Below are 12,194 nucleotides of genomic sequence, written 5' to 3'. Positions count from 1 at the left end.
CTGCCAGCACCACAGCACCAAGAGCCCCCAACAATGCAATATATTGTGGGTTTCCAGGTGGGCACTGGGGCACCCACTTACAAAAAAAAATGTGTGCTGACTTGAAAGTGCAGGGGTTCCCTCCTTGGCCACCAAAATACACCAATGTAGTGGGCGCTTCAGGTGGGCACCAGGTAACCCAAAAAGTTTTAAAAATATATATGAAAGAATAAAATATTAGCTGCAGGAGCTGCGCATTTATTATTCACTGTGTTCATGGAAGGCGCGCCCATAGGCCTGGCACTCCTCCCAACCCCATGCCAAGAACGGCAATGGATATCTTACTCTGTGTTGAAAAAAATAAAAATTCACTGAAATAAACAAAGGTTAAAGTTACATTGTAGTTAGGTGAAAATGTTAGTTAACACATACTATTTTAAAGGAACAAAATGACTAAAATTCACCAGTTATAGTTATCTTAAGTAACTTGTGCCCTAAAATAACTATAACTTGCCCCTTCACCAGGCACTGCCTCGTATAGTACATTACTCAAGACATGTTCTTTGACATCATTGATAACATGACTGCAACATCTGAAAATACATCATTGATGACAACATTGTGCATATTTATATAAATATGAAGCTCCAACCATGTAGCTGACCACTGCCGTGCACCAAACCGATGGGTGGCGTCTGCCATATGGTTTTCAGAGAGACTTATGCTGCTTAGACAGATTTGTCGTCGCCAAGAATGGGCATGGCGAAAATCTTACCTCTTTCCTGAATAAATTGCCTGTAAGGCTATTTTAGCTGAAAAGAAAGTGGCTATTAGGGAGGAAAGTCTTTAACCAAATCCACCAGAGATCTTTTTAAGTTGATCAACATCTTATCTGTCAACTCTGCTCCTTCGAGCACAGAGAACCGTCAGGATTTCTGTGACAAAATGGCCAATTCATTTTACTCTAAAGTTGTGGTTACATTACTTGACCATCACAACTCTTGGCTCTCTAACTCCTTTAATGTAGAGTATTAGGCCAAAGTTGGCCTTCAAAAAAGACTGTCCACTAAAGACAGCCCTACAGCTGGTCTATCGTGTTTCACTCTGTTGACACAAGAACATTACCTCCTCAGTGTAAAATTCGGCTCCCCACTTGAACCTTGTCCCCCTAATGTCCTGAAATTAGGAGCTAAGCGTATAGTTCCCCATCTTACTGAAACCCTGAATGAAGCTATTACATCTCGGTGCTTTCCTTGAGCTTGGAAAAAAGCATTGGTTAAGCCGATGTTCAAAATGCCCAACTTGGACCTTACAGAATTCTAAAACTATCGGCCCATTTCCTTGCTGCAAGTACCCACCAATCCTCGAGAAACATCTTAACACCCAATTTATGAACTATTTTGAACATTCAAAGGCCTAGGTGTAGCTCAGTTTGGCACCAGGAGCAACCATGGGACTGAGACAACACTAGTACATGCAGTCAATAACATCCGTTACATTAGTCCTTTTGGATCTATCTGCAGCCTTTGATACGATCTCCCTGACCCAGCTTGTCAATCAGCTTCAGCAACTGAGGGTCACAGACCTGGCATTCAAACTTTTGGCATCTTTCCTAGGTGACAAGTCTCAGATGGTCATTGTGGATCCGGGTTGCTCGGAGTCCATAACAATGTCATGTGGAGTGCCTCAGGGCTCTTCTATGAGCCCTACATTGTTCAACTTGCATTTTCCCTACTGGCGAAACGTATTAGATTTTTTGGGCTCCAGGCTTTGTCTTATGCTGATGACACCCAAATCATGGTATCTATCTCCAGGGACATGGATACGACTGCCTCCAATTTTTAAAATTGTATGCAGGCCCTGGCCACATGGATTGAGAGAAACTACTTAAGAATCAATGGGGACAAAATGGAGGTCTTGATCTTTGGTGGTCAACTATCTTTGTGGTCCAATTTGTGGTGGCCAGATAAGCTGGGGCCCTTACCTTGCCCAAAAAACTTCAATATAAACCTATTTTTCGACCTGCAGATAAACAGGACAGTTTCTACCTGCTTTTGGATAATCAAATCCCTGAGGGAAGTGTTTCCTTTCATTTCTCTCCCTGCATGAAAACAAGTGTCCTTGGTACTTGTCATGACCAGGTTGGATAGCTGTAATGCTTAATATTAATAAGACTGTTCTTGCTAAACTTCAGCTTGTTCAGAATGCTGCAGCAAGATTAATTCTTGATATCCCTAAATTTCAATCAGTCTCTGAGGGGATTCCGAAACTTGACTGGCTACCTGTGAACAAACGAATTACCTTTAAGGCTCTTTGTATGGTTCACAAAGAACTGGACAATATAGGCCCAGGACAACTCAGGAATTTGTTTCAACGCTACATTCCTCCTCGACGGCTACGTTCCTCCGGCAAAAATCTTCTAGTTGTTCCTAGATACAGAAAATTGAGATGGGGGGGTTAAGCCTTTTCAGTGACCACATCCAAGCTGTGTAACTCGCTTCCTCATTTGATTTCCAGTCTTCAATCGCACGCTTCATTTTGCAATGTCTTAACCCTTTCGATGCTGATGACGAGCTCAGCTCGTCATCACCCACGGGTGGCGTGTGCTGATGACGAGCTGAGCTCGTCATGTAACGCGGCTTTTAAAAAAAAGCCGCACAGCGCAAAAATCGCCGCAGCATCGATGCGGTTAAAGACCTACAGGTACATGCATCAATCTCGGCATTTGCGATTCCTTAATTGCGATTTTTAAGGAATCGCAATTAAGGAATCGCAAATGCCTATGCATTAAGAAATCGCTAAATAAATTGCGATTTTGTAAAATTCCTTAATTGCGATTAGCATTTTGCAAATCGCAATTAAGGAATCCCTTCCCATTCATTCCTATGGGCCTAGAGGCCCATAGGAATGAATGGGAAGACAATCTCAATTTGCGAATCGCAATTAGCTATTCGCAAATTGAGATTGCGATTTCAAGGGTGCAGGGGTGTCCAACCCTGTTGCACCCCTGAAATCAAACAATGCACATATGTTGTGTACACACATGCCCTAAGGGCATGTGTGTGCACAACATGAAAGTTAAAAAAATGCACAAATTGGCATATTTCTAACATTTCGCAAAATTACCATGAGGTCCAACCTCATGGTAATTTTTTCTCTCTAATTGCGATATCACAATTTTTTTTAGTTTCATGCATTACTTTTAAGGAATCGCAAAATTGCGATTCCTTAAAAGCAATCGCACTTTAATTAATCGCAAAAATAGCGATTTCTTCACTGTTAGGATGATGCATCCCAAATAGTGATTTGGGAATCGCAAACGGCCGAATTTTGCGATTCGCACCGTTTGCAATTCCTAAATCACTTGATGCATGTGCCTGCTGGCTTTTTACCCTCTAATGGTCAGTCAGCGAGCTCTTTCCATGCCTTCTGCTCCCTTCCTAAGACTAACTGTTATTAGCGTCTTAACGCCATTTGTTGCATTTTAAAAGTCTTTAAAAAAAATATTTAAGTGGCAGCTCACTTTCGACTCCTGTTCTCTCTCTCAGGGCTAGGTACAGATGTTCATCAGTGTGCTCAACCCATCTATTTTTGCAAATCGTCCACCATCAGGCATTTCAGCCGCTTAACTCAGCCTTGTTCACATGGCAAGGCGCCATGTTGTGAGTGTATTTAAGTGCACATGTGGTACCTTTAACATAAACATTAAAAAAATACTATTTTCTAAGTAAACTATATCCAGTCAAACAAGTGAACCCCAAATTACTTTTTAAAATCAATCCAATTAAAATATTCATTCCTATGCTTGGAGGCTTAGACAGGTTTTTCTATTCAGCATTGGCTTATAATTAGGTCATGAGCACCCATATTCAGTTATACAGTATTTACTTATCTCAAGTCTCACCTCAAATGGGCTCTGAATTTGCTCATCCTTGTTATACTGGTACAAATCAAATGTGGTGCATACATTACTCGGATATAATGATGCAAGCCCTTTGCTGATATTACTTTCACACTTTTCCTTTACATTCCGGCGCAAGTGGGCATTCATACACGTTTGCCTCCAAGTCAATGAAAATAAAGCCTCATGCGAAGGAGGGCATTGGGGTCTGGAAATGTTGAAATTCTGAAATGTATAGGTGTTCACGTAAATCTTCTTCAATATTGATACACATACATACATATTGGTACCTAGACCAGGTGGGCTGGCACAGGTAAGAGTGGCATGTGGTGGGGGGAGTCAACAAACGGCGGGATAGGTAAAATTAAAAAAAAAAGAAAAAAACACTTAATTGTGCTTGCCACAGCGCATTGCCCCACTGCTCTTACTTGTGCCGGTGGCGCCTGACATAGACGACCATCAAAAATTTAGGTTTAGGCGAGAAGACAAAGAAAGTCATATTTCAGTTCTGGACATGTGCTTTTTCTGAATCTGAAGTCGGCTCTATGTGGGCAGGTGAGGCACGCTTAGACTGGGCCTTTTACTTCTTACATTCTGGCAGTGTCCAAGCTTGCCCACTGACCACTAGTCCAAAAGCAGGATAGCACATTTTGATTCTTAACTTTGAAACTGATCTGTTGGTGAAGAAGGAGGAAAAGTAGGTGCACTATGGTGTCTGGTTCTAAAGTGGTGTGATATGGAAGATGGTGTTTCCTGTTCTTGGTTCTGAGTAGTAGGGTAGGAGGTCTATTTTTAACTATCTTTATTAGCCACGTCAGTGACATCGACTCATAAGTATTCTATCTGGCAATGCATAAGCCAGCATCTACCAAAGTATGACCGCCAGCCGGTATCAGTGGACCTTAAACTTCTTTCGTCCTATAGTGATGGGAATTTTTTTTATGCGTTTTGACCAGTGCGTAGGACCCTCAACCACTGCGCCTAGTCCCCCAGAAGTACAAGAACCAGGATCAGACATATTCCTCTAGTCATTATTCCTTTGGCACTCCTTCCTCCATTTCTAGTGCTCCCGGCACAATGTTGCTTTTTGTTGGCCACATGAACACCTTAGTGAACCTCTAAAATAATAGATAGACAGAGAGATAGATAGATAGATAGATAGATAGATAGATAGATAGATAGATAGATAGATAGATAGATAGATAGATAGATAGATAGATAGATAGATAGATAGATAGATACGTTATTCACATGGGCATTATGTTCTTGAAGATGTCCTTTGAATTGTTCAATTAAGGTCACTTTAAATTTACAGAATCCATAAACCTCATTCCCTCCTCATACAGTTTCTGAAAACGTAACCAGTTAGGACAGGAAGCATCACAAAATACAATTAGACAAAATACAACAATTAGTAGGATATTTTGTCTCAGTTGAGTCATTCCTGATGGTCTCAAAAGCAAAAAATATCTCATTTTTTCCTTGACTTGATAAGAATGTCTGCATGTTGTCCTAAGGTGCTTTGATGTGCAATCTCTATCAGCAGTGGTGTTCTTTCTTGACTGTGGTGTGCTTTAAAATGCCTATTGTTTGATTTCACTGAATTGTTAAAATATTTTGGTTTCCAGAATCATTTGTAGAAGAACACACATAATGAGATATCACAGAGTGATTTCTTTGCAGGATACAACTGTTTTAGCAAACCTATCCTCTGTCCTGTTTGATCCTGAGCACTGGGAGACACCGCGCCAATTCAACCCCAGCCACTTCCTAGACAAAGAAGGCAACTTTGTGAGCAAGGAGGCGTTCATACCGTTCTCTGCAGGTAATCCCATCACAAGAATGTTGATATAATATTTGAATGTGGACAGTATCTAGCTTTTGGCCACTAGTTATTAAATATAGATAATATGGGTGGAATGCTACAGGACACCTAAAATGGCAACTGGATTTGGCTTGAAAACAAACAGTATGTGCAAGATAGAAATTTCAGTGTGAGAACTAGTGTAAGAGCAACAAAACCCTGGATTTTTGTAATATTTTATGCCCATGAAGATGTTTCTTCAGAATTTGAATGCATTTTATTTGACAGAAGCACTTGGAAACCATCATTTCCATACTATAAAACTAGTCATATAAGCACTTACAGCATAGGGATGTGTATGTTTAGAGCATTAATGAACAGTGCAACATATAAACAATTGTTGTTGCTTGTGCAGCAAGTACAAACAAGATCTCAGTACAGCATTCAAAACCCATAGCGTTTCCAAACCATGGCGGCAATCCATAAGTACTGAAAGGGCAGTGGAGTGATCAGCCACATGGTTCCGCAATCAGGGAGCCAAATAAAAAATAACACTGGTTACACGTCCTAGTAAATTTGGAGGTCAGAACCATTAGGAGATTGAGATGGGCAAAATCCAAATATCTGGAAGCATGATCCTACCAATTTTTATCTTTCAATATGCCTGGTTCATCCAGATAGAGATATATGCCACAAACAGCATTAAAGGTGACGGCGGCCAATGCAGTGGCCATCGCACCTAAGAAATAGGGGATCTGTCTGAATCCTCAAGTAGTGCATTATGAAAAGGAGTTTGCTTAGCCTGATCTGCTTGGATACCAGCTCAAGTGTGTTGAACGTTTAGTGTCTTACTGCAACTGGCATGGAAGAATTGGGCACAAAACTCACCCAGGTGAAGCACCATGTCTGACCAGTATCTAGTTTTTTAGTGATCAGTTACAAAAAATGCTCCCATGCACCTTGAAGCGACTGCTCTTTGAGACCGGTTTCATTGCACGCTATTCACATTTATGCACTTTTTTTCTGGTATTACCTGTAGCAAATTATAGGGGGAGGAACCAGGATATAGAGCGCATTTCGCACATGTGAATTGAAGTCAGGTACAAATGGTGTTAGCATAGTACTCCGAAAGAGGCTGTTAACTTGGAAATTGACCATGGTCTTTTCCACCAAGGGACAACTCTTTTGATGAGTTGAAGGCAACTCCTACAGCAAAGGTAACAATTAAAAGAGGGATTTTACCAATGCCTCCACCTGGGAGTTGATGTGTAGGGATACATCATGCAGTGTGTCTAAGTTTAGGTGGAGCTAATTTGATGGACAATGGATCCAAGATAACTGTTGGTGAAATAGTGAAAATCTGACCTTCATCAGCTCATGCATTTGACCATCGCAAAACATTCTAGCTACCAGTTAACTAACCCTCCTCACAGAGATAATCTGAAATATATAACGAGAAAAATTCTTTCACACTATGGGCTACAGCCTTTGTCAAGATTCGAGAGGTCAGACTAGGCATCTGTATGGAGGAACGTCCACACATTATGCCGAGCTGTGCCATTCTGCTCTTTGCCAAAGTGTTGTTCGCCCTATTGTATAGAATGTGTCCATTCACTCAGAGGAAGGCCTGTTCCTACCTGTGAGTGTCTGCTGCATGGCTGTATTACGTGCAGCGTGTGTGGTGACGGTGATGTCTGATTGGTGTCCTCATCAATGACACATCACAAAAACTTAAGATAGGGGATCCTTTTAATAAGGTTCATACCTTCTGGTCTGGTGAATGGTGGCCTGTAGAACTGGGTCCAGTTCCCACTCCAAAGCAGACGGTGAAAAACTTGGGAGTATTATTCGACCATACGCTGACATTTAAACATCACGTCAACCAAGTTGCCGGCACATGCTTCAGGGCTATTGGTTTGCTGAAAAGGGTGTTCCCCTATCTACCCGACAACCACAGGAAGACACTAGTCCAGGCACTAGTGATCAGTAGATTGGACTACTGCAATGGCCTTCTTTTGTCAACAAATGAAGGCCAAATGAACAAACTGCAAGTAGTCCAAAATACGGCGGCGAGGTTAGTCCTTAATGCTCCATCTAGGACCCCCTCCCGACCCCTACTGGCGGAACTCCACTGGTTGCCAGTGCGGCAGCGCACGAAGTTTAAAATCTTGTGCACTATTTCATAAATGCCTGATTTGCAAGGGCCCCAAATATCTTACAACTGCCTTTCAACCCTATGTCCCAGTTCGATCTCTACGGTCCAGTAATCTCCATCTACTTCAGGTCCCTAAAATAAAAAGGTCCCGCCAGGGAGGGCGTGCCCTGGCACATACTGGACCCGCTCTCTGGAATTCACTCCCCCTTACATTAAAATGTATTTCAAGCCATCTAGCTTTCCGCAAAACGCTTAAGACCTACCTATTCACCAGCGGCTAATTTTCCCTCTGCCTCGGTACTTCTGGAATGACCTGGATAATTTTATGTTCCTTTCAGCTAGCAAAAGCGCGGAGATACCCCTTCGGGGGTCTATTCAGGCGCTATACAAGCACATAAAATAAATAAATAAAATAAATAAATAAAATACCCTTGAGGGCCCCCCTTCACTGTAGCAGCACCTGCACCCTGTATATTGGAGTCCCTGTATCAGTTGTTTCAATGTTTGCTTATTGGGTTCAAACAAGCAAAAAACACACAGAACTTCCAAGCAACACCACCTAAGCGAAATTTGTATGACTGATATAACTGAGCAGGTCCTGTTTATTGGAAAGCTCTTTTCAGATGCAGTTGGGCTGGAAGGTCACTTAGTATTAAGGATGCTGGACTTTCACCCATGTCATGTGGCATTCTTCGTCATCGAGTCTCTTCGTACCCCTGAATTTTAATTTATATCAATTCCAGAAGGTTACCCTTTGGAAAGGATGTTCTCACTTCTGGGGTCAGTGAGTTATAACTGTGTAGTGGAAGATTGGTAGAGTGTCTTTCGTTTAGGTTTCCCAATCACTAAGCTAAAAACAGCGATCGACATGTAATGCAGTTGAAGACAGTGCCTCGTTGAAGTGAAAAGTTACCAATGTCAAAGAAAAGAGGGTACACGTAGGTCAGGGTACCAAAACTAAGTGCCTCTTAGAAAAGGGCAGGGTTTTGCTTTAGATCCTGTACTATAAATTAAAGTAATTTAGCATTTTAATATACATGATAACAACTTCAGTTTTATTGATAAACCCAAAATTGTGAGTCCATAGAGTTCATGTGATAGCTCTCTGCTTTTTTTACCTACGGCTTTCCAGTCTTGAACCTTGTATAAAAAAGTAATGGGGATTTCTGAATAAAGGCAGTGAAGAACACCCAGACCTTGTACACAACTGTTAGGCATAAACTCACAACACTTTGCTTAGTTTTGGATATTTGGAAAATGTAGTGTGTAGAATTAAAACCCCAAGAAGACATAAGTTGTGCAGCAACACCACATCACTGTTCATGGCCTAGGGTTCTGGGAACTGTAATCACCTGACCCCACAAAGACATAAGTTGTGTGTGGACATGGTAACATGTAATCACATCACTGTTCTTGGCCTAGGGTGCTGGGAACTCTAATCACCTGACTAAACGTCCCACAATGTGGATCCAGGTACATGGACATAACCTAGTCCTAAAACTGGCCAAAACTGGAGACTGATATTAGCCTCATGGTGTTTCGTTGCATGTCAACGTCAATGTCAAATGTTCTTGTTAAGCGCACATATCACCGGGGAGGTCTCATGGCGCTAGGCAACAACAGCAGCAAAAAGGACAACAACAAGAACAGTGAAGGCAAGCTTACTAGGGAAAGAGCCAGGTTTTCAGTTCTCTGCGAAAGCATCTATTGTCAACTATGGACAGGATGTGTGATGATAGCTTATTCCAAAGCATAGGGGCCAAATAGGAAAATGATTGGCCACCATTTTGAGAAGTTCGAATGCGAGGCTGAACAAGTTACGATTTGGTACCAGACCTTAAAGATCTTCCGGGCATGTACCATTGAAGTTTTTTAGCTAGGTATCTTGGGCCGGTGTCATACATTGTCCTGTGTGTGAGACATAGGATTTTGAAATGGCCTCTTTGCCGCACCAGAAGCCAATGACGAGTTTTAAGATGTGGGGCGGTAAGCGATCTGGAAGGGAGATTGAGAATAAGTCTGGCAGCAGTGTTCTGAAGAATCTGGAGCTTGGAAAGCAGATCTTCATTGAGTGCCACCAGCAGAGCATTCCCATAATCCAGTCGACTGATAACAAGACCCTGCACCAATGGTTTCCTGGCTTCAATGGGTAGCCACTTGAAGATTCTGCAAAGTGTATGCATGATACCATAACAGATACCAAGAACCTGGGTGACATGGGTTTTCATGGACAATGAACTGTCGATGGTAACTCCAAGGTTGCGAAATGCTAGCTTGGGGGAAGGACATGGGCCCAATTCCAGGGGCCACCAATCATGTGCCCAGAATTCCTCTGCTCTGCCAAACAGGATGATCTTGGTCTTGCAACCAACCATTCAGGTGTAATGCATGCATTGCATGGGCCTATTGCAATGGAAAAGTCCAACAGATCTGGAAGCAAATGCCAAATTCATCATAATAACTTGTTGCTATATTGATTAGTCTCCCTCTAGAATATTGGGAAATATAGTCAGACCTGTGAACTTTTTCTATTTAACACCATTAATGGTGTATTCAAAGAGTGTATGGTGATGATCTGTATCGGAAATTTCAGAGAGTGAGCCCCATTCAGTCCAATAGGATGGTATATTATATTTATTCTATTTTCAGTCAAAGGAACCCTAAAGAGTTACCTAATATAGTGGCCCTGGTTTTGAGGCAAATGTGGTTTTCTACGTGTCCCTATGGATTCTGGCAAATGTATGGAAAATCCTTTTCATGTAGGTAGGGGGCAGCTGCTTGCTTGTCCTAAATTTAAAATATTGTTTTTGGTCCTCTTTAAATGCTGAGTTGCACCCATTACACATTATCAATTATAGCATGTAGATGTGTGGAAAGTCTAAAATCCCTCTTCTGTATTCAGTAAATGGTGTGTAGTCATACACGGGTCATTACAGGGTTTCCTTCAATAACTGTCCAGTACAGGCCATCCGCCTTGTGAATCATTTGTACATATTGGCTACTCATTTGGTTGTTTGTCTCACACACAGAATGTTGCATGTGTTCTTGAATCCTGAAACAATTTTTTTGTGTTCATCCTGATATATCACCTGTTATATGGGCATGTTATTCTGCAGATGATATTTGTGCTGTGACAAGGTGTGTGTTTGCATTGTTCCCAGCAAGTATTGGGCCCTATATCTATTGATGTGGTCCTTTTGTTTTGGTTGCAGACATTACAGTGGCCAGCTGGGACATGCCCTTTTGAGCGACTTATTTGTGTGTCTCAGTCTAGTGTGGCTACCCTGGTCTTTGACATTCTTTCCTCTTTCAAAGATGAAAAGTGGCCTTTGGATGTAGTTCTGACCAATTTGTAACATTCCATGATCCATATCAATTACCGACTTCAGTTTGTTGGACAATGTAAATAACTTTACGTTGAGCAAGAACCAACGCTAGACCACCTATGGGTGAGATTTCTCAATGCAGGCGGTCGCTGCAGGTCGCTACCACTCGCGCTGAGAAACCTGCCCCTCGCATTTAGTAAGTTGCCGCTTGAGTAGAACATCCACTCGAGCGGCAGAAAAGAAGGTCCGCCCTCTTGCACTACACGTGGTGCCATTCATGCTGATTTTACAGCGCAAGTCAAGCTCCCAGCGCTAAAAATCAGCACATCTTACCTCACTCCAATTGCTTGCAGAACTCAGCACAGCAGAGTGCGGTGACATTGTTTGACACTACACAGAGTTCGCATAGCGGAACTCCGCCCAGGCCTATTGTAAATATGGTCCATAATTATTTGAAATACATTGGAACCCTCCTTATGGTACCCAAACTTTGTTGACTAGAATGTGAAAAACGAAAACTATTAAAATAAAGAAACTTAAGATGATCTGCCTGTATTCTTACGAGATATGCAATGGTGAACTGTTGTGAAGAATTTTCTCTGTGACCTGGAGCAGAAAACATTGTCAGAAGTGGGTCTAAATGGTTAAGTTTGATGTGTTAGAGAGTGAGCAGTACATAGTGAACACATATTCCTTTTAATTCTCACATAAAAACAGGAACCTGTGACACTAGTGGTAAGTGACAATGCACACTACTTTTACTGGACTCTTACCTCTGTCTGCCTTAAGATGTAGATAACATTCTGTTCACAAGCAAGCGCCTTTGCATGTCCCAGAAGAATATAAACAGCCTAGACCTATCAGCCTGGCTTGTTCTAGTTTACAGTAATGAGGGTCAGCAGGTAGGTTCACATATACTTATGTCCCAAAACCTTGTTTGGTGCCTTTTTAATGATACACTTGGAGGCTTCTACAGTGAAATTGGCAAGTCTCAAAGTAGTTGAGCTCCAGCTGATGTTGCCCCATCCA

At 41.9% G+C, this 12,194-nt stretch overlaps 1 protein-coding gene across 2 annotated transcripts in view; it reads left to right on the top strand.

The window, feature by feature from the left end:
- The window catches only part of LOC147683846 (cytochrome P450 2J6-like), a 110,195-nt gene that overhangs the window by 97,121 nt on the left and 880 nt on the right, over positions 1–12,194 (top strand). For both annotated transcript variants that reach the window (XM_086944245.1, XM_086944246.1), the window contains one exon: positions 5,564–5,705. In XM_086944245.1, the coding sequence (XP_086800371.1) occupies positions 5,564–5,705 (142 nt within the window). The remainder of the gene's footprint in view (positions 1–5,563; positions 5,706–12,194) is intronic.

The sequence above is a fragment of the Lissotriton vulgaris genome, chromosome 11 (genome assembly GCF_964263255.1).
Source record: "Lissotriton vulgaris chromosome 11, aLisVul1.2, whole genome shotgun sequence".
Lineage (NCBI taxonomy): Eukaryota > Metazoa > Chordata > Amphibia > Caudata > Salamandridae > Lissotriton > Lissotriton vulgaris.
Note: the sequence above shows the minus strand (reverse complement) of the source record. Positions and strands in the feature narration are given on the sequence as shown.